Genomic DNA, 24,121 nt, shown 5'->3' on the forward strand with positions numbered 1-24,121 from the left:
GGCAAACAAATACAAAATATGCTTACAGCAGAATATCAGTTTAGACAAACTGGGTTTGTGTCCCGTGCAAAGAGATATGGAAGGTAGCAGCTTCCACCTGTCAAAGCATAGCATACCTCTTTCACAGGAGGCAGCAAAGAGTGGTAAATGCTATTCAGAACCTAGATGCTAGCAGAGTTTTCTTTTCATAAAATTGTCTAAAAAGAATTTTATTGGGTGCTAAGAGAACTACTTTCGTAATTTTTATATTTTTATAGACACAAAGAAAGTAAATTAAAAAAAAATCTCAGTTATTATTTCCATCTAGTGAACTGAGATGAGAGACTAGAGCCTCATCCAGGACATTATATGATATTGGACCATGTACAGAACTCTATTTTCATCTTAGTTTAAAAAACTATCCACTAACCAGATCACATTTTGATTGAAAATAGATATTCATGAAACCTGAAAATAGGATATGGTTCAACAATTGGATGTTCTTACCTCCATGTCTTCCTTAACTTGCTCTTGCTGATCTCTTAACTCACCAAAAGCATCAATAATTAAACCTAGGATTTAAGTTAAAATGATAGTGTTCAAGAACAGAACTGACAAAGTATATTCAGAAAGCCAGGGATAACACTGACAAAGAATATTAAATGAGAATCTTGTGCAGAAATAATAGAAGCCAATGTACATTCCAAAGACCACAAAACCAACTAAATATGTGAAGAAAAATGAGCAAGTCAAAGAAAACATCTACCAGTAACATGGCTGGCAGTACCATCTGGAATTATAAAATGGGACAAGCAGCCTTCTGTTTATTCACAGTGCTCCAGTCTTGACTCAGTACATGAAGACGCATGTGTTTTTACAGTGGTGAAGGCTTTTCTATTGGAAGACTACTACTGTACATTTAACAGATGTATTGGGTTTGTGTGGCAAGGTTTTGGCAGTGGGGGGGGCTGCAGGCATGGCTTCTGGGAGAAGCTGCTAGAAGCTTCCCTCATGTCCAATAAAGCCAGTGCCAGCCGGCTCCAAGACGGACCCTGCTGCTGGCCAAGGCCGAGCCCACCAGCAACCTGTGATAACATATTTGACAAGGGGGGAAAAAAGAACCTGGGCAACTGTAGTCAGAGAGAGGAATAAGAATATGTGAGAGGAACAGCTCTGCAGACACCAAGGTCAGTGAAGGAGGAAGGGGAGGAGGTGTTCCAGGCACCGGAGCAGAGATTTCCCTGCAGCCCATGGTGAAGACCATGGTGAGGTAGGCCATCCCCCTACAGCCCGTGGAGGGTTAATGGTGGAGCAGATATCCACCTGCAGCCCTTGGAGGACCCCACACCAGAGCAGGTGGATGCCCGAAGGAGGCTGTGACCCCATGGGAAGCCTGTGATGGAGCAGACTCCTGGCAGGACCTGTGGCCCCATGGAGAGAGGAGCCCATGCTGGAGCTGGTTCGCTGGCAGGACTTGTGACCCCGTGGGGGACCCACAATGGCGCAGTTCATGAAGAACTGTAGCCCATGGGAAGGGCCCACAATAGAAAAATTCATGGAGAACTATCTCCCACAGGAGGGACCCCACAGTGGAGCAGGGGATGAGTGTGGGAAGTCCTCCAAGGAGGAAGGAGTGGCAGAGACAATGTGTGATGAACTGACCATAACCCCTATTCCCCAAACTCCTGCGCTGCTCAGTGGGAGGAGGTAGAGAAATTGGGAGTGAAGTTAAGCCCAGGAAGAATGGAGGGGTGGGGGGAAGGTGTTTTAGGATTCTTGTTTTATTTTCTCATTACCTTACTCTGATTTCATTGCTAATAGATTCATTTCCCCAAGTCGAGTCTTGTTTTGCCAGTGACAGTAATTGGTGAATGATTTCTCCCCATCCTTATCTCAACCCACAAACCTTCCATTATATTTTCTCTCCCCTGTCCAGATGAGGAGGGGAGTGATAGAGTGCCTTTGGTGGGCACTTGGCATCCAACCAGGGTCAACCCACCACAACAGAGTTCCAGGGTTTATTACATGGCAGATGCAGAGAGGCCCAGAGCTCTGCGCACCCTCTCTCATTATGGTTGTCATGTAGTACGAGGTTCCACTGTCAGAGCTCTACAGTAGTAAGGGGTCATTTCAGGGAGATACAGAAAGAAGAAGAAAAACCACCACAAGATGGATGGCTCAGATTATAAATTCTTTATGATTCCCTTCCTTTCCTTACACAATACAAATAAGGACTAACTCCACAAACATTATTGACACTACTGTGCTGTAAAACTAATGAATACCAGATGAGAATTATACTCAAAGCTTGACAGCTAAGGCCTCTACTCTAAAGCCACTCACAAAATGAAGAAACAAACAGCATGAGATATGCCACTTCAGGCTATAAAAAATTTTGCACCCTCCCCAAACCCTTTAAGAAACTTGTTGCCTGAGTAAGAGTTAGAAATAATTCACCACAGTCTCAGAGTCACCTTCCAGCCTTCCTTGTAGGAACTGAGAAAGCATCCTTACTGTTGTCAAAATCATCGTAAGTTAGCTAACTGTTAGCTGACAGAAAACAATGAGGTATCACTATTTATAACAGCAACTGGACCTAGCAAAAATCATTCTCATTTTTTTCCAAAATCGAGAATATACTTCTGTTAATTTGTGCAAACTTTAATAAACGATGATCTGCTGAGCATTCTTGACAACCTTTTAAAGGTATAACATGTAAACAGTTGGGGCTTTTAAGTACTTTAGGTAATAACATTAAACAACGTTAATACAAACATAATAGAAACCCCTTGACTACCCAAAATCCAGTATCCACTATCCAGATTACAACAGTGAGCCACACTACCAGTCAAATAGTTTCACTTAAATTCAGAAGCTAACCTGATGGCAGCCGACTTTCCATTGTCATCAATCAGGATTTACTAAAGTTGAGCACATTTCTTTACTCTTTGACAGTGTTCAAGTAAGCAGGCATCACACCAAACAGAGGGTTTTATGTAAGAAAAGATTAAACCTCTTAAAGCTATGTTCCAATTTTCACACCACTACTGCCAATCTGAAGATTTGCCAGGCAGTCGAGACCATTAGGTGCTGGCAGGGGGAATACCGACAGCACCTACTACTGATTTTTGTCCACATAAGCTCACAAAGGGTGGGTTATGGTAAAAGACAATTTTAAGGTATGCCACAAGATTTCTAATCACTTTCTCATCACTTCTCGTGCTAGTCATTTAAAGGAGGCTTTTAGAAAGGGCAATGAGAAGAGACAAACTGTAGTGACACCAGTACCCTCATAGCAGAGAGCTCTTTTGTTTCCACTGATCCAGTTACAGACTTAATTTTACAGCGACTACGAAGAACACTGTATGGATAAAAGCCACCTAGGTGTGATTTGCTATACAAATCTGTGCTTCACCATCTGCCCTGGTGTCCTGAATGAATCTTAGGTGTGCAGTTACCATAGCACTAAGATCTTTGTAACGCTAAATAACGGTTTCAGTCTCACCAAGGGCTACAAAGATATACCTTGAATAATTGCAAGCAGGATGACAATCACAAAGAAGAAGAAAGTGATGTCAAAGATAATCCGATAGATTTCATATTCGTCTCCTGCTGGATCCTCTATTTCGTCGCCAATGCCTCCACCTGCACGTACTCCAACGTACATGTGAAACATGTAGCACTAGAAAACATAAAACAAAGGGGTACAAAGTTTGTCTGCAGCTAAAAGTAAAAATATTCGTTGTTGAAAATTCAGTAATTGGCAGAACTGGTCTATGGTCTAGCTATGGTCTAACTATACTGTGGCAAATAATCTTTTCTCCCCGTTGAGGTTATGTATATTTCTGAGTGAGGCGAAATGCTGCTGTGCAGCTGAAGCTGCAGTATTTCATGTTCTGTCATAATGTAGCAGCTCAAAAAGATCAAAGGTCCAACTACCATAAGCCCAGCAGCACACCATGATTCACGTACAATTGTTTCAGTAATGTGCAAATAGGAAATTACCGTTACCAACACAGCCATCTCCTTTTCTACTTTCCTAACTCAAAAGTGAATTATTTTCCCCATCTTTGGTGTTCAAACAAAAATTCAAAACAAAACAAAACAAAAACCTTTGAGAATGTTTGTGCAGAGGACAGGCTAATGATGGGAAAAGTCTGAGACAAATACTGTGAAGCTATGCTCTGAAAAGTGGTATAAGAGGTCTGGTATAGTTACGTGGGATGATCGCAAAGAAAAATTTCCAGTTTATCATGCTATAATTTTCTGTTAAATGGTGATATCACCCTCAGAGGTCTGCAGCAGGGGATTAGTTCTTTTTCCTTAAGTAGCTTTGCAAACTACAGGTCCAGGGTTCTCACTCCCTATCAGAGAGTAGTGATGACAACAACAGTCACTAACTCCTAAAACCTAACCATATAAAAAAATCCCTTCTGTTATTTCTATGCCACACTTACCCCCAAAATCCCTCATCCAAGAAACTGATGTAGTAACATACAATGCTGAGTGACCAACGGCTGAAAAACAAAAACTCTCTCTAAAAATTGTTACATTTCACCATTGAAAGTCAATCATTAACTTAATGAGTGAATGTACTGTTAGTTATTTAAAAAGTTTTAAGTTATTTTCCTATTTCTAAAAATAAAAATATATTCTCTGCACTTTTATTTTTCTTTTTTTTTCTAACATCACATTGCAAATCTTCCTGTTTTTTAAAAGACAACCCTAATTTTATAGCATAACACATTATTCTAACTCATTCCAGTACAATATGATAGCCTTTTTATAAGTGCACTTTCAGGGAATCACAGAGCAGGTCAGGTCAGAAGGGACTTCAGGAGGTGTCTGGTCCACATTCTGCTCCAAACAGGGTCCACTACAAGCTCAAAGTTGCTCTAGGCTTTGTCCAGTTAGGTTTCTACAAACCCCTAAGGATGGAGACTGCACAACCTCTCTGAGTAACCTGATCCACTGCGTGGCTCTTCTCAGTGAGAAAACTTTTTCCACTTTATGTCCGTGGTCTTCTGCCATTCACTGCTGTAAAGAGCACGGATTTGTCTTCCCAGTAACCTCTCTGCAGGCACTGGGGAGCTGCTCTTACATTCCCCTTGACCCTGAGGCTTCCTCTTCTCCAGGCCAAGCAAGCCCAACTCCCTCAGCCTCTCCTCCCAGGGCAAGTGCTCCAGCACCTTACAATTTAATGGCCCTCCAGTGATTTATACTCCAGTTTATCTCTGTCTTTCTTGTACTGAATGTCCCAAACTGGACAAAAAATATAGACGTACTAGTCTGCTTCCGAAGATTATCCAATTATTGGGCTTTTTAATGGTGTCAGTTCCCTGCAGGTGATTCACATTGCATAACATATTGAAATATATTTAATTTTGTCATACGTGATTACCTTCAGAATGATATTAATGGTAATGCATCTTAGAAACTCTTTGTAATTTAAGCTCAACCCACCATCCACAACTGCAAAGTCTGGCACAGTTTCAGTAAGTACAAAATAATTTTCAGTGGTTCTGAGCACAGCAAAGATTTCAGTAACAGAATTGCCAATTGAAGATAATCATGGAAATGCATGCTCAGGGAAACTGATGGGTTTCCAAGCTTAAACAAGCATTTCAGTACCTAAATGACTTAGGAACGTCCTTGCCTATAACTGACCCTCCTCCTGAATGGCCTGTAGCAAATACCATCACATTTCTTCTGTTCATTTGCAGATGTGTTTGTTTTACATACACAGGGTATATCTAGTTGTTAGGGATGCTCATTATATTTGCTCCTTTGCCTTCAATTATAGTCTTTCCTGGTGCTAGCTAATGATATGTCTGTATGAATAGGAATTACAAGAAGGTCAGGACAAAAACATAACAGTTTAAGAAAAAAATCCAGAAAGCAAAGTAAAACTTACTGTTAGCATATCATCACATTTCATGTCAGGCATATCACCATCTTCGCTTTTGTTGTAGAACTTGCGGAAAAAATTGAATGCCACTACTGTATACAAGTATACGACTACTGCCAGTAATCCCACTGTTAGGACAAGCTGGAAGACAAAATTATATGTAACACCACCTTGCAAAGAAAATTGTACGGCACAATTCCATGAAGAGAAGGAAAGTAACAATAATCTATATGTACTGTTAGAAGGAAAAATTTCTTTACTTTTTCTCTGCCTCTTTGCATGTCTTTGTAATATTTGGCAACATAGCTGCATATTTTCATGCAAAGATTGTGCATTTCTCCTGTTTTATTTTGAAGGAAAACTATGCTTCAGAGACACAATTACAAAGACAAATCTTGCAAAATCTAGTGGATACATACACAATCAAACAATCCATTAGAATCACATAAAACCCACACATTCAGACAAAAATATCTGGGAGTTTACGACCTAATAGTAATAGTACTACTATTTACTATTACCTATTACATAACTGCAAAATAGTATTTCTACTACTTTAATACTGAAACAATTTTGTTTACATCTATGAAATCAGACATAAAACATATTGTTTCTAATGTTTTATATCTACTTCAGAGAAGCAGCAATAAATACCCCGCTGCTCAACTGCAGCATCGTTAAAATTTTGCCTTGGTCTTTATGGAAAGCACCTGGAAGTAAACTGCAATGTCCTACAAAATTATATTCTACTTGCATAGCTGCCAGACTTAAAGTTCCTTACCATAAATAATGCCCCCTCACTTTATAGATAACTTGCTAAAACTTCAGGATTATTTTTAAAAGGTGGAATGCTTCACCTTTTTTCAGGTGCAGACTGATTCTTTTTCCTTTTTTGTTCTTTTTAAGAAATCAGAATTAAGAGTTTAAGCAAGTCTGTTCTTTAAAGGGCAACAAATGCAGTATGTTGATTTCTGCAACTTCTCAAGATACAATTTTAGTTCCACAAATGAAACTGAAGTTTGCCACATAAATTAAATATGTTTGCCAAGGTGACTCTTCTCCTTAAAAGTCTTCTATATGTCATGTGCTTACATTTTTGAAATATAAACTATATAAACCATTTAAATGCGTACTCATTCTTTAAAAATATTGACAAGGACAGTGCATCTGAAGGCAGAAAAAAATTAAATCAATGACCCTTTGCTTTTATAAAAAATCATTGCTAATGATTTTATGCTTCTCAAATTTCAACTTCAACTGATCAAACTTAAAACAAGAGAAAAAAAACCAAAGCCCCTGAAAAATAACATGCTACTGATAAATTTCAAAATGGCACTTGCCACCAGACTTCTAAAGCACCTACATTGTATAAAGTCAGAAGTGAAGTTCCATCTTACTACAACAGCACGTAAGTACACACACAGAGAAGAACATTATGTTACCCAGCCCACTTGAATAAGAATTATCTTAGCTGCCTTGCTGGAAGATCTTCTAAGCACATCAAGGATAGCTTTTTTTTTTTTTAAATCATTAAAATTTGTTTACAAAGCTCTGTTGAACTAGGAAGGCCATCAGTCTTGAGGAACACTAAGTCTCAGGTTACATTAAAGGCCATTCCTACAACAGAGCTCTGTAGATGAAAAGCCTTAGTTATTTTCTTTGCTTAAATCAGCAATGCAATTTCAGATTTCATAGTTTCTTTAAGAAAAGATTTCTTATTATCGAAGAGTTTAATTTCTCTAACAGAAAGAGTAACTAGGTCTCATCTGGACCTTTCTTTAGAAGAATCTTGAAAAAATTTTAAACAGCAACTTTATGACACAGTTGCTCATAACATCTAGAGACTGTCATACATGCTAGTCCTCTTATGCTTACAAATCCCATTGGCCAGTTTTCCCACTGACCCAAGTTCTAAATTTCATGATGAAGGAACAATTCTGTTGTCAACCTGCAGAACAGCTGAATTAAGTCATGAAGTGTTCTCTCCTGTGTACTACTGAAGCAAAAAAGCTGGAAAGACATGACAGTTGATACCTGTTTGCCATTGTGGGTAACTGACGACAGGATAGTTCGTAATGTCTTGAATCCCATTGCAATGTCAAGGAGATGAGCAGCAAAGAAAAAATTGTTGTAATGGCCAAGGACTGACATGGTCATGTACCACGCTAGGTAAAGGAAAGACTAACAGAAAAAACAAGTGCATCATAAAATAAAACTCATGGCTATTATTTTTAACTTAATTCAAAACACTGAGGAAAGGTAGAAATTGCTTGAATGTGCTTTTCTTTAAATAGAAAACAGTTCTTTTTTTTTTACATAGAATTTCCTAGAGATGTTTGAGAATTTTATCTTTGTGCAAAACTATTAAATCAGCAAATACAGAGTTCACAAGACATGGACAAAATCAACATATTCTAAATTTTAATTTGTAAAAACTAATTTGAGATCGCTAATCCCTTATTAGTTAGTGTTTCTAATGTAAAAAGTTTTTCAGATTTAAATGATTTTTTGTTTATGAATTTCTAAGTAATTACATTAAAGTATTAAAGCCCTAAGGTGGTTAATGAAAAGGACTCTACAAGGAACAAAAGGAATTTTATAATCAGTTCAGACTACTAAAACTACTACTTAAACATGTAAGTATTATTTAAGTAATTTACTATTACTACAAATGTTAACTTCATCTTTTTGTCTACCATCTAATTTTTATTGGATTTAAAGACATGCACACATATGTTTACATACATTTATGTAATAAATATTTATATTTATTTATACATATTTATAAGACAAATTACAGTCCCTCCCATAGAAAAAAACTAATCCTGAACAGACTCTAGCTCTTTACAGATTATGCTGTCTGTTGACACGAAGATGTATCATTCCACTCTTTCTGGCTAAAGTCAGATTATACTTTCATACTCCAGCAGTTTTAGTTCCAAAATTGTTTGTTCCCCAGCCGTTTTTCCACCAGTAAAATAAGCTGAGTTAGGCAAGTGATAATCATAAGACACTTAATAATCATAGGATGAGTGACTTCTTAAACTGCAAGGTATTTTAACAGTCTGTCTTGTTTACCACTTCCCTTTTTCTGTTGTTTTTAAAGACTCATTTTTTCAAATGATTAAAATAGTCAGCCTCATTTTGTGTCACATCCTACTACCAGTTTCAGTGATACAATTTTTAGCAATTCCACATAGAGTTACTATACGGATCTGACTGTGCTCCAGGAATATTGAAGTGTTCATAAAGTTTATGAACAATATGAAAAATGGCAATTAGAATTTATATAGTCAGTTTTCTAATTCTACTGCACAGTACTTGCTTATTGCTCCTGAAGAAAGCATATCAGAAGAGGGTCAGGAACTGACTGAGGTTCTATAGCCTAATACCTACGTAACCGGGAAAAGATTTTGGCAATGTCTTTTTAAGCTTCCAAGATTTTCTTCATGTGTGTAGTAAACTAAATATAACCCAGAGTATTTCATACCTCCCTTTGAAGCACTCTGGGTTAATAAGTGTATATTGCTTTTTAGAAGGTGAATATATACATATATATATTGTATATATGTATTTTTCTATATGTTAAACTTACATTATCAGTGAAAACAACTCCTAATTTCCACATCTGATACTTAACATCAATGGAATTCAGCCTGTAAAAATAAATAAATAAACTGCGTATTATATAAAAACACAATAGGAAAACATGGAACACAATCTGTAGGAAGTGTATTGTCACATAAGCACAGGAGATAACAGTTGATCTATTTCTCCAAAAGCTGAAATACTTCAGAACCTTGTTCTAATTCACACATTTACTCTGGAATGGACCTGTCCAAAAAAAAAGAAAAAAAAAAAAAAAAAAGCAGAAAAACGGATTAATAAATACTAGTTTGGATTCATCAGACCTAATGCTGATAGATGTCTACAACGTTATCATACGCACACAAGTGAAATGAACTGTCTGAAGGGAGAAAAAGAGATTTTTTTTTAAAATGCAACCCATCTAAGCCTAAAGGAGCTGTCAAAAAAGGTCAGAAAATTTGCGCCCCAAATTGCCAATTCTTTACCATTACTTACAATAGCATACATTGGGTGATACAATTAAATGACATTAAAGACAGACTAAGTGAGGTGAAATGAATCTCAGAGCTTGTGTCCTTTGATTTTCCCACTGATATTAGGAATAAAGGTGAATGAGAGAGAAACGTGTAGTAAAAGCTTTTGCAGAAAAGGACCTGGGGTTCCTGATGGACTGCAGGTTGAGCACAAGCCAGCAGCGCACCCTCGGTGCGAAGAAGTGTATTGGTACCCTGCACTCCATGAGGAGCGTTGCCAGCAAGTCAAGGGAGGTGACCCTTCCCTTCTAACTCAGCACTGGTAAGGCCACACCTGGAGTGTTTCCAGTTCTGAGCTCCCAGTTTCTTCCACAGTTTTTGTTGCTTTGTTATATTAGCCATTTAGCTTCTGCTGCTGTCTCCTTTCTTCAACAAATTTTCACATTGTACAGACTGATATTGTAAACTATTGTCTCCAGATTTTTCCCTTGTATTTCTTTAATAAATACCTTTAGGTATTAATTACCCTTTTACTCTATCAGCATAAATAAATGTCTCAACTTTAGGCTACATTTTTTGCCCTAGAATCAAATCCATTAATTTGCTTGAAGCATTTTCTTTTTCCTTAATAGAGAAGTGACATAACTAACTTACCAAAAAAGATTTATAATATTTTTGCTTGTAACTGTATGTTGTCCCTCTAGGTTTTTACTTTTTCTTTTTGGAAGGGTTTGGATCATCTGTTTTATATTGACACAAAAAAAACTCTAAACCCAGATCACAATTCAGGAACAAATATGAATAATAGTATTACAAAAAATGTCACCTGTCCTACTTTTATCCTTAAAATGTGAGTGAATTGAGTGTTCCTGAAGGAGCAGAGTTGCTGACAATGACTAAACAAGTAGAAATAATGCTGGCAGATGTCATACACCTGCCATGTATGAAAGCACCTAGTACTTCTGTGCCCAATGTTCATACGGAATTACCAAGAGTTAAACCCTGGTCTGTCAAAGTCTGATTTCCAAAATTCTTACCTGTATAGCCAGAGCCACTAACCAATAAAAGTAATAGTTTTATTTGAATATTACATTCTCAATAAATACTTTGCCATCAAAATACCAAAATCCTACTTGCATTATATGCAGTAGTATTTACTCTTTAATACAACCAAAAATTAACACCATTTTTACTCAGAAAATCAAACACAAAAGACTCAAGTTGAACCTCCTGTATAACAGCATAAATACTACATAGATATAAGTGGAGCTACTATAACTGAAAAGAGTATTAAATCAAACTTATATCAAGAGCTGTACTCCAAAGAGTCTACAGCCTATTTTAATTAAGAATTCATGTTTCATTTTGAAGTGTATTAGTCTACTTGAACAAAAAGAGAGAAGCAGAAGAAATATAGTATGAGTTTTCTGATTTATGAAAGATTTGACCCTTGCTCTCAAATTTACACACAGCAGATCTTTCATACATACATTTTACTACAATACAGAAAACCTTTAGATGATACAGTAACTCATTTAGGGTCAATTTTTTTACATTTTATTCACAGTGAATTATACTTTTCTGCCTTCACTGAACTTTCACGGGACTTTATATTTAGCTCAGACAGGTAAAAGAGCATAATTATATTATTAATGCTCTGTAAAGAAAAGAACAACATAAGCACAGATGGTGAATGGTGAATTCTAGAGCCTATTTTGTTAAACATGATTCAAGAGACTTTAGTGTTCTTTTTTACCATTTTTTTTTTACCTATGCAAAGGCAACAAATTACTAGGTTAACAAAACTAAAACTTCTAATAAGAGTTGATCACTGTTTACTAGGTATCTCAATGGCACAGTCAGCAACTGTCTTGCTTCATTATTCATTTTATGGTAGACAGCAACTCTGTAGAAACTAATGCATAAGGTTTCACCTGAGTTTCTTCCATGGTGACTGAGGCCATAGTCACTGGGTGACATTTACTGTCAGATTAGGATTGCAGGGGTGATATTTGTACAACAAACAACCAACATATATTAGAGAAATAAAAGCTGCAAGTTTTTTACCAAGAGGCTTTCAAGTTTACAAGGATGGAAAGATGCATCCATAACAACATTCATATTCATATCTTGAAATTATCAGAATCATGCTAGTCTCAAAGGTCCCCAAACCGTGCTGTGCTCCAGACACCACAGAGTACTCAGATAAATCTAGCATGCTGCATTTCAGTAAAGCTAGGAATGCTTCTTGAACAAACAACTGTGCTAGACTGCTGGAGAAGCTAAGAGTTGCCGATACCATTTTTTGCCAACTCCAAGTTATAAGCAAATTTGCTAGCCCCGAATTTGAGTTATTAAAGAAATAAAAATTTATAGAAAACTCTGTCCTAGGAAGAAAGGGGGGCGGGGGGGAAGCAAAAACGTTAAGAACAGTTTCTCATTCAAATATTGTTCCATAACATATTCAGGTGGTAAAATGAACCAAAACCTCTTGAAATTTATTTCTGAAACTATTATTGTAGCAAGTTAATGTCTCACTTTATTCTGACCCAATATCACTCAATTCTAGTGTCAGGTATATCCTCGTGACTACATTCCACCTATTCATAACTATACTTGTTTTACATATGAAACACCACGGACAGGGCTGCTTATGGACGAGAAGGATACTCTCTCATGAAATGGCAAAAAAACCCCAAGCACCAAGGGAAGTCACCTCTAGGCGATTTAATTTAATGATTTTGCATTTTACAAACAACAATAGCTGTAGAGCTCCTACAAATAGTGTAAATATTCACCTATATGGAAAAAGGAACTGTTCATTTTTCTATGTCTTCATTTTTTAAAGTAAGTCTGATATGGACAGCAAAGCACTAATAACGTGCATAATATTGCATTCTCCTGTTTTTTTTCTGCTCACCACCTTGATCAAGTAACTCAAAGACTTAAAAGGATATGAGGTCATATAAAAATTAAGCTCTACAGCTGTGAATCAAAAAGTAACAGTATGCTTTCAAGTTTCCCTTGGAATATCATTAGTTAGTATTATACTGGATTAATTTCCTACTCTGAATGAATTATTTGACTTCTTTCTGCACCATTGAACAGGTTGTCATACACTGTAGTACTGTAGTTGTAGTAGCTGAGTTTAGTGATGGTGAAAAATGGTACGGTGTGAAAATGCACAATGTGAATAAATAATAGGAAAATTGAAAGAAATTGCATGTATTACATTTGGCTGCAACCTGCAATAGTATTTCATCACCTTCAACAACACCCAGATGTTTTACAGCTTCTTTCTTAAGGCCTACTGCCTTCAGCTGTTCCAAGTATAACGTAGTAGGTTTTTAAAAGTTTTTCTTTCCTTTTTTAAAAAAAAACAAACCCTCAGGCAATCAAATGAAACTAATGTTAACTGGAATCAGAAAATTCTGAACATTTCAGCCTGAATCATTTAAATGTTTGTACATCAGAGCTGTTCAGAGCAGCTACTGGCCCCGGCCAGCTGAGGAACCACTATTATTACTTTAAGTTCAGGCTGAAAAACAGCCTTGCAGCAGTGCCTTTTTCTAAAATGACAGACAAACTGGGAAAACTCAGTTTTAATTAGTTGCTCTTCACATTAACTTTCTTAGTAAACACTGAAATTTTCTGTTAAATGTTCTTTCTGGTTGTTCCAGGAGAAAACCGTTTTCCAGAGAAAACCGTTCAGAAAGATGGGTCGTCTTTCTAAAGCTCTAAGAAAAATCATTACTGAAAATATGACCATCCTTATCAGTTAATGAGTTTCAGTGCAGGTGTTTAGAAAGATCTTCTGTTAATGATATGCTCTGTACAATAGAAAGCCTCCCATCACATTAGAAACATTCATTATTTATTAATTGGTCAACTGGGTAGGAAATATAATTTTTATTGCACTGTGTCTAATTAGTGCTCCTTTTGTGCTAGGCATGGAACATCATCATCACGTGTTATGTTACAGAGAATGGCGCCAGCTGACCATTAGAAAAAGAAAGCACTGAACCGAAATGAAAAAAAACAAAACAAAACAGAACATTGAGTTACTTGGTGTCTTTTAAGTTTTCTGTCTGCCTTAGAGATACAACACAGAGGATAGATTATTACTTTAAGGTACCATACACAAAGCCTCTGCAAGGACACAGTAGGCTTAAGATTCCCAAGTAAATGATCAAAGAGGAGGTATCTTAGGTTGGCATTCATAAGTGGAAAGGCTTGAAGATGAGTTTCCCACATCTACATCATTCCTCTCAATGGAACAGGCTGGGAATTTGGACATTATACATTAATGGTAACTATGCCTGCCTCTCAACCATGAAGGCTGAAGCCACCACCCACTTGCAGATATACACTTCTATTTGGACAAATAGGTACATCCACAGGTTTGTAAATCCTGTGGTGGCATCATATCAGCTATAAATCTTGGGACTTCAAGTGTAGAAACTACCTCAAATAAAATCCCTTACTTTTTCACCAGCCACTATGGGCAAGAGGCAGGCTGTCACTTGAGGGAAAAGTCTACTAGTTTATCAGAGACAATACTGTTCTCCAAGACACTACATTACTAACAAGGGGTTTACCTGCTCTAGAATCTTTTGAAAACCTAGGTTATTGTTTCTCATGACAAGGAAGAATAAGATCTTTTATCCTCTTCCACATTCTGAGGCCAACTGCCTGTCTAATCAGGCAGTAAAGCTCCAACTGCATCATGCTCCTTAGCTGGTTTTATTTAAATAATACTATGATATATTTAAATAATTATTTAAATATTTTAACACACATTTATAAATTTATATATACGTAACAAATACTCAAGACTGCATCCATAAGCTGAATGGCTTTTCCAGAGTTAAAATAAAACAGACCACTGAGGGATGTTTTATGCAGTATAACAGTGGGGTGGGCAGGAGCTTCTGGAGGACCATGGTCACTTGCACATAGAGTGCTCCGAGTCCCTTGCAGAAAGACAGATGGAAGGGAATCCCAGGTTGTTTGCCCACAGGAAAGAAGAAGAAACAGTAGGAGCTAGGGGGCAAGGAAACAGAAGAACAACTTGGTTCATTTGTATTGGGAATGGAAATGCTACATGCTGCATTTCCCTTCTGTGCTGAGAGAGACATAAGTATCTCGTCTGGGCCAGCTCCTGCTGGCCCATGCAGAAGCAGAGGCACTACAGCAGAGATCTGCACCAGGTCATACCATTCTCCATTTTTTGCCCAAAAGTGGTGCAGTAAGGGTTCAACTCCAGTGCTTTTTCCACCTCTGTATTCATTGCACTGTAAATATATTTCAGATGTTGAATCAGGAATATGCCTAAGTTTTAGTAGCTTCATTAGTGTTCTGTTTTGAAACTGATAAAAAGTGGATACATGCACCTCCCTGAAGCACATGAATTTTATGCGATTGGTTCCATAAAATTCTGTCCTAGTTGTTTATTTTCCCACAGCATATTCATCTAAGCATGGAACTATTTCTCCAGGGAGAACATGGAAGATCGATGAGGTCATATTTTTTTTAACATATAACATGGAGTAGATATTAGAGATTTAACAAAAAGCTCTTATTTTTCAGGTCTGATTCTGAAATTAAGTCCAGCCTTGTCCAGCTGCTTCATTCTGGTCTGTTTTTTGAAGAGTATTCACAGAAATACAATTTCAAATATTTCTTCCCAAATATGAGTCATGAGCACACAGAGAGGGGAAAGTAGTTTCATTGTCTTTGTATGCCAATAATAAAAGTAATACAAATATTTACTGGTCACTATCACTATCACTTAAATTTATTCCATCATTTCTTTATAATCAGAACATATAGTGCCAATTTTGCCCATTCTTTCCAGCTTAGCTGAACTGAGAGAACTATGAAAAAGAGTTTCCAGCTCAGTTGTAATGAGACTTTCAAAACTGTAGCAACATGATGTATTCAAGCAGCTGTGCACTAAACTAAATCTTCATACATAGAAAACAGTGGAGTACTGCATATATGTTGTCTATAATGAAATAAATTTACTATATCATTCAACTTAAGAATTGATTTATCCTGTATAACTATACATAATAGAGCAACAAGAAAATTCAAAGCTGAATGACAAACCTTGAATGCTTGATTTTAACTTACAAGACCCTCCAAAACAAACAAACAAAAACTATCATAAAAACAAACCAGAAGGAAATGCTTACACAGCAGATAAGGAGCTATCCTTCTTTGGTTTCTTCTTTTCTCGAGCATCACTAAAATCCAGAGCAGCTTTGTCCATTCCTAGCAACTCACTGATCCTGTCACGGCCATAGAACTCACCATATTTATCCATGACCTAAAGTTAGGAGGAATATTCAAGAGAATTAGTTGGGTAAACCAGCTGTATTTTAGCCTGGTTTCTGAAGACAAGAGGTTTAACATACACAATCTTTTTCACCTGTTTGTTTCCATCTGTCTATCATATGAGTCAGTAATATGTTTTCCTCTGCTCAATTGCGATCAATTCAATAAAGGCAAGATGTGGATGTCAAAGATGTTCCTACTCATTTAACGAAAACAGGAAAAGGAAAGCAATCCAGCAGAAGGAGAATAACGAAATCAATATCATCACTGACAGAATAAAAATACACTGTGAGGTCACAAAGGAAAGAGATATTTTGAATATCCTAGCTACGTGAAAAGCTCTGATCAAAATACGATTTCCCAAAGACAGTATTTGACCTTTACTAGTTACTCATTTTAAGAAAAAAAACCCAACATATATATTCTGTTTAAAAAGTTTTTCTATAACCTTTTTTTCTTCTTTTGAGGGGAAGTATTTCACATTGAAATAGCTGTGAAAATGCCCTCATTAACTACCTCCATTGCATAATTTTATTATTTTATTTTTTTAGTTAATAATGCAATGAAACTACAGTACACATAGAATACATAGGAATCAAAAGATCTCGAACAGAGAGTTACAGCTAAAAATTATTTTCAGTGAATTCAAACTATCCCCCATCTCTTTCTCTCAAAATTTAACATGATTCATAAGAAATTCTTCTGGAAATGAACATTTACTTGCTTTCATTCTTACTGAACACACAACTCCTTGCTAAATATTATCTGCCTCTTCTCTTTTTCAAAAGAATACTCAAAGAAATACAAAATTTGGAATGAATCCTATAGGTGAGGTTGTGTTTTACCAGTTTTCTAGTAAGCAATGTTTTAAATCTTTATCAATATTTTTGCAGATTTTTAGAAATAAGCCACCTTTGTCAAATGCCTGAAAGCAGTGCTTCATGACTATGGGTCATTCACTAAGCTGTGGATTTAAGTATATTTATATATAAATATAAATAAAAGAAAACATTATTTGCAAAATACTGTATTTGAAAGCACTTAAATCTATGCAGAGCACTTCCTCAGTCGAAAATAAAGTACAGAACTTTCCACACAATTTAAAACCATGCTCCTTTCCTTCTAACAGGAACCTTCCTTGGCCTACTACATTGACAGAAGCAATGTAGAATTTTATTTTCTTTCTCGAGTACTCTGTGCAAGCTACTCCCTCCTCTTTGTTTAGATAGACAGATAGAAATATGTATCTAACAAAATATGCAAAAAATACTTTCAACAGCAAAATGAATACATAACTCAAAACATTTTTAGGCAGCTTGACCTAAAACCGTTATGAAGCAGAAGAGCTACTAGTGTTTAAGAAGACATGTTTCCAAAAGTGTGATTCAAGATTGGCATTAAATGGTGTGAAGGAGGGGTAAATCTGATCCAACAAAATAAACACGCTCTTTTTCAATTGTGACCAAACGCAATAGGAAGATTGTTCTTGTTGTAAGCTATGGTACATACGTAACACACATTTTCTAAGAGTAAGCTGAGAAAACCTTTGATATAATGTTCATAAGAAATGACCTTCAACTGCTCTGCTTACAAAGGACTGTTTCTGAGAGACAGCTTATGTGAGAAAAGCTCATCTACACACTCACAAAGGACGACAGAGAGACAATGGTTGGGGGCGAGGCGAAAGAACACCCTTCTCAGCTACCCCCAGGCCCATTACAGAATCATCAGCCCACTGAAGGCTCCTCAAGCTTAGGGGAGCCCAAGGACACAATGGCAGACAGGCACCCAAATTACAGACTCCCAATGAATGGACACCCTGCCTGGTCCCTCCAGGGCTGTCCCAGGAGAGCCTCAGCTCCAGTGTCCAGGTGTGAAACCCATCAAGATCACCCATCAGGTGGTGAAACCCATCAAGATCACCTTCCAGACTAAGAGGGTTACTGCACGGAACTTATTACTGGATGTTATAGAAAGGAAGCAAAGGTGAGAAAACGGATGGATTTAGGTGATTTGGGGAGGAACACCTGTGGGAAAATAGAGTGGTAAGGGACAAAAATGGCCGGATGCACGTATATAGTTAGCCGGTCATACAGTCATCTGACTATGCCTTTTGCCTAAACAACTCCATCTGTCCTATCTTGCTATTAAATTCCTTTGTAACCCTCTCCTGGGTGAGGGACAATCTATTCTGTGTGCATGGAGGCGAATACATAAATACACAGACAATAAAATTTACTTATGATGTAACATACATACAAGTGTACACAGAAATTCTCCACAGAATTTCAAGAATGTATTTGAATTCCTGTTTTATACAACCAGCTATATGTAGAAAAAGTTGAAAGAATAACTACCCAAGCCACACAAAAGTAGTTGTAGGCATGAGGTCAGTAAGGATCTCTGTGTGTTTTAAAATGGTAAGTAGAGAAATCTACACTGAATCTAAGTTATATTTCAAAGAACTGTAGTCCACATTTCTTCAAACACGAAAATGGACATGCATTAAAACTTTATTTTAACTTCATATATAATTTTTAAAAGTAAGCCTTACCTTTCTTTTCACAAATTTGTCCCAATAGTTGTTTGGAAAAGACCTGAGACACACAGATAAACAAGATTAAATTTTAGACAATCATGAGAAGATGCAGTAGTTATTAAGGTGTCAGAAAAATTACATACTGATTTTGTTTCTAAGAGGATTTTTGCTGTTGCTATTGCCAGCTAGTCATTTGCGAAGTCACTGGAATGAAAGTTGCCAAATGGCATTCAGCCTATCAAATTAATGTGCCTGGGAAAGAGCGGCAGAGCCTATGCCTGCAGATAGGGTTCTAAAGCAGCTGGATCACACAGTCCCACCAGGCAGAGAGTTGGGACTTTAAATATGTTCCTAAAGGAAAGTCTTCAAGAGACGCTAAAAGGATGCAAAGCACAGTTCACTCTCAAACTGACAGTACTACACAATCATCACTGTGCTTGCCCAAAGAAATTCATTGCCATTTTCTTTCTTTTATGGAACAGGAATAGTTTTAAAGCAAAAACCTTGGAATTAATAAGACTAAAAAGTAATAATAAGCTTTAGCATAACAGGTGTCTGAAATATTTTGTATATCCTTGCTCTAAATACACCCCTCACCATTATTTCAGACAAGCTGGATGATCAACTATGTAATTGTGGAGATTGAAGACCATTCCTTGCAAAACTATAAAGAGACAGAGTAGGTAAAAACTCACTGTGTGTTGATTACAAGTCTATCCCACTGTCCCTTAATATCATCTTCTGATGGCTGTTCAGTTATATATAGCCCATCAAATTCCAATTTCCTTGCCACTTCCTTTTCTCTCTTAAAAATAACCAGTGGAACCTGCAGTTGAAAAAATATCAGGAATTATTTAAAATGCAATGACATGTCTGAAAATTTTTAAGAAAAGCTGATTGTTATGAAAAACTAAAGCTGGTTGTTATGAAAAACTAAGTATGAAAACTGAACAAAGTGAAAATAGTGATTTAAAAAATTAAAAGACTTGACAATTGCCCAGAACACTGCAAAGGTATAGATGCAAAAGGACTAGGTCATTCAGAATCCCATAACTACAGTGTACCACACAGTTGTAAAAGGATGGCCAAAAACCCCAAAAAGGGATCTTTCAACTAAAAATAGTTCTTCAGTGCTATGGAGCTATTACAGCTAGTCAAGTGAAACGGAGCTAAAATAAAAGTAATTTTTAAATGCTTAGAAATTCTAGTTCCAAAATATTAATTTGGGATCAGGATCACACTTTGGGATTGCATTTTGATACCCAGAGGTGTTAGAGGTTTCCTTTCATTTGTTAAAGCATTATTGACGTTTCACAGTAGGAAGAAAAGAGGTTTCACAGCAGAGGACAAAGAAACACTGGAAGCAGTAAAAAGAAAATTCCTTAATTCACATCCACATTCTATATACTTGATTTGTGCTCTGTAGTTCTTTGCCAGCAGCTGAGACACCTGAGCAGTAAGGATCAGACTTTACACACAACCCTCTCTCATCAGCTGGATGATATTCAAAAGTTCATTCCGAGAGACAGATGTCACTAGTGGTCCCAGTGGAGTGGATATTTCTTAGAAATCTGTTACCAATAAAAAATAAATGCTACTTTTCCCTGGGATTATTTCACAGGTCTCCAAAATTCACCCACCCTGCATTACCCACCATGACTGTATTACTAGTCAAGACTGGACATGAGTATACTGAAATAGTAATAACAATTAGGCTACTCAGACAACATGGCGGTTGCATTAGCTACAATAACAATAGTTCCAATCTTATTTTCAGACAGCTAATTGAGAAAAATTTAGTGGATTTCATGCAGAGTAATCTCCAGAAGAAAACATATCATACACAGACCTGCAGTTGTGAAGATTTTTAATTCTGAAAGCAGTATATCACCAAAGACAGAGACTGAAACCATACTTAGTCTTTTCTTCAGGGTTTCAGAGTTGGAAAGAAGGCAATTGGCCAGTAGGAGTAGGGAAGTCATCATGGCCCTATACTCGCCACTGGTGAGGCCACACGTTGAATACTACGTTCAGATTTGGGCCCGCAGGACATGAAGGACATCGAGGTGCTGGAGCGTGTCCAGAGAAGGGCAATGGAACTGGTGAAGGGTCTGTAAAGTAGGTCTTATGAGGAGAGGTTGAGGGAGCTGGGGGTGTTTAGCCTGGAGAAGGCTGAGGGGAGACCTTACCGCTCTCTACAACTACCTGAAAGGAGGTTGTAGTGAGGTGGGTGTTGGTCTCTTCTCCCCAGTCACTAACAAAAGAACTAGAGGAAATGTCTTCAAGCTGCATCAGGAGAGGTTTAGATTGGATATTAGGCAAAATTTCTTTACTGAAAGAGTGGTCAGGCATCAGCACAGGCTGCCCAGAGAGGTGGTGGAGTCGCCATCCCTGGAGGTGTTCAAAAAATGTGTAGACGTGACATTTCAGGACATGGTTTAGGAGACATGGTAGTCTTGGGTTGACGGTTGGACTTGATGATCCTAGAGGTCTTTTCCAACCTTAATGATTCTATGATTCAATTCATTATGGCAGTAATGATAACAACGTCTTCCCCTTCTTGTCAGAGAATAAATGTAGTTCGAAAAAACAATGTGGGAAAGTAGCATAAAAAGTCATAGTGGGAAAAAAAAAAAAAGCTATGAGGTAGGAGGACATCTCGAAAGCCAGAAAGCTAAGCTGTCATGCTGCATGTCAACCAGTGAAACAGGAAAACATGTTTTAGTATTTATAGGACTGCAGAGACACTTAAGGTAGAGATGAAAATCAACCACTTAATGCAATAGTATGATGACCGTTTGCCTCAACTACAAATGCACATCGTGTCTGTTTAGCATAGAAAAAGCATTATCAATTAAAAGAGGAAAAGAAAAATATGAAGGACCATGTAAAAGCTTAATGAAGAAATTATAATTTTACGGACAAATGAGCAGCCATAGTGGGTCGTAGCAAAAGTCCATCTAATTTAATACTATCTTGCACTTTGACCTATAGTTTTTGCCTCAGGAAGAGTATAAAAATGAGGGAAATACATCCCAGATATACTCCTTCCAGCTCCAGAGATTTATGGCATTTGGTCTTCCTAAACCAGAAGCAGCATTTTGCCAATAAAGGTGGCATCTTTATTTCTTATATCCCAAACAGAGATCTGCAAGATATTCCTTTAAAAGATGCTTACGTTCCTGACAAAAGACTAACACCAGAACGTGTATGAAAAGTAGACATTGCCTATAGCCATCACATGCAGCAGCCGTAGTCTGAAATGCTGCATGCTTTTCAAATTACTTAGTTGACAGACTAGTAATGCAGACACTGTCATCTAGCTTCCTCTGGCCATGTGTGTTCATAGCTTGTCTTTGACAGTCACAAGCAGCTTCTGATACAGGTTACTGCTGTAATTGTCCGGCTGACATGGTAACGGTGCAAATGCTTATCCTGTGATCAGTGTCAGCCCAGCAAATCAGGCTCTGACCTGTAACTTCCTGAATTCACACGTCACCTAACACACAATTTCTGTGTAGGTTGCACTAACAGAATAGCATTTCTTCACATGGTCCCTCAACCTGCTTAAGCAAAGTTGCTATGACTTTATTCCAATTTACACCACACAACAGATAAAAATGTTGTGAACCAGAAGGAAAAAAAAAACGTTCACTTTTTCTTACTTTCAAACAGTAGTACCCTATGATGCAGAAGAATGAGATGACTGTGTGTAGGATAGCCAAAATCCGGAGTGTGGGCTCCATGTAGCCACTGCTTTCTTCCAGTACATAATGCACTGCAATGACCCTATGGTTGTCACTTTCCAGGCTGTTCAACTTGGTACTTTCACCAGCAGATATCACAGGAACTTCTTTTTCTTCTGTCACAGCAGAGGTGGAGACCTGTTCAAATCACTTAATCTTAATATTGCAGCTGTATTCCTTTGACAGGAGCTTTACGCTATTACAAGCCAAGCAGTATAACTGAAAACAATGACACCAAGGACAATATAATTGTAAGGAAATAATTTTTTGCATAAAAATATCCACAGAGAATACCTCACAGAGATCTTTTCATCTTGTTACACCAATTTGTCATAATGCACATTTTCTTTTTCCCCCCACTCTCTGTCCATGGTAGCAAATTTGGTCCATGCTGAGTTTTATCACTTCAAATTCAAGGGTGGGCATAGCCCTCTCAGAAGGAACCCAGTCAGCTCCTGACATTCCCACGTGTAGTCTTTATCAGCAGGGCTCTGCCACAAACTGATTTGAGTCTGATGACTCCAGAGTTGTGTTAACGACACCAAAAGTCTTGACAAAAAAGATCAGTGATATTCTAAGCAGCTTAAGATGATGTGGCTTCTCCTTGCTGTACACACCCTCTCAGGAGCACAATGGCACAAGAAACACCTCAGCTAACATGTATTGGTTTAAGTTGCCAGGGAAGGCCAGGCTTGGCTGAGTCACCGTACTGTACTGTGAGATGGAGCATCTGAGGCACGGGTACGCCTTTCAGCCTGCTGCCTCTGCTGCAGCACAGAACTTTGTAAATAGCTATTGGTGTACTGGAAGTCTATTGTTACTTCACACAAACCCTTTGGCTCTCACTGTGTTAGATTTCTGAAGTGGCAGTATGAAGTAGGTATTTAATCTGTTAGGCTAGGCAGTTTTACCATAGTTTACTCTGTACAAAACCTGAATGTTTTTCAGTATACAACATGAAAAGTAATATTTTGACAAGTTTACCTTATAGAAAAGCAGGATGAAGTTGATGGCAAAAGCAACAAACAATGCCAACATCCTCATGTTGTAAAAGTTTCGTGCAAAGTAATTCTGAAAAGAGAAACAGACCATAAAAACACTTTGCATAATACTGATACCACAATCATTATTAAGTTGCTGCACAGGTCTTTTTTGTTTGTTTACCCTATGGAGCTTTTTAATAAAATTATAAATAGGAAAAAACCAAAACCACAGAAAAAAAAACCCAAGCATTTTGAGTGATGTATTGTACAAATTCTCCCCTACTCCATATGGGCAATAATGGATAAAGGACCTTTTGTTTCACTCCATGCAGAAAGGGATCAAGGATTTCTAATTGCTTCTTACATCTTTTTCATTATCCTTTCACTACACTTAGAGACAACAAAGAGATATCACAATGTAATAGTAATGTAATAATAACACAGAAATCTCTATCTTCCCTGTTCCTCAATATTCTTGCTAATGGAAAAATGTTACTTTTACCAAGAAACAAAAATGTCTGCATATAAGTTCATTTTAAATATTTTTCTATTTCAAAATAAATTGT

General features: G+C 37.3%; 1 protein-coding gene across 1 annotated transcript in view; it reads right to left on the bottom strand.

Moving 5' to 3' along the window:
- Nucleotides 1–24,121, bottom strand: part of RYR2 (ryanodine receptor 2) — a 434,064-nt gene that overhangs the window by 6,580 nt on the left and 403,363 nt on the right. Inside the window, exons 94-103 of the mRNA XM_075089806.1 lie at nucleotides 23,557–23,643; nucleotides 22,492–22,710; nucleotides 19,522–19,652; nucleotides 18,842–18,884; nucleotides 16,146–16,279; nucleotides 9,483–9,543; nucleotides 7,922–8,068; nucleotides 5,894–6,028; nucleotides 3,505–3,661; nucleotides 487–551 (exon numbers count right to left, since the gene is read on the bottom strand). Of these exons, the coding sequence (XP_074945907.1) occupies nucleotides 487–551; nucleotides 3,505–3,661; nucleotides 5,894–6,028; nucleotides 7,922–8,068; nucleotides 9,483–9,543; nucleotides 16,146–16,279; nucleotides 18,842–18,884; nucleotides 19,522–19,652; nucleotides 22,492–22,710; nucleotides 23,557–23,643 (1,179 nt within the window). The remainder of the gene's footprint in view (nucleotides 1–486; nucleotides 552–3,504; nucleotides 3,662–5,893; nucleotides 6,029–7,921; nucleotides 8,069–9,482; nucleotides 9,544–16,145; nucleotides 16,280–18,841; nucleotides 18,885–19,521; nucleotides 19,653–22,491; nucleotides 22,711–23,556; nucleotides 23,644–24,121) is intronic.

This window comes from Phalacrocorax aristotelis, chromosome 3, assembly GCF_949628215.1.
Source record: "Phalacrocorax aristotelis chromosome 3, bGulAri2.1, whole genome shotgun sequence".
In the NCBI taxonomy this organism is placed as follows: domain Eukaryota; kingdom Metazoa; phylum Chordata; class Aves; order Suliformes; family Phalacrocoracidae; genus Phalacrocorax; species Phalacrocorax aristotelis.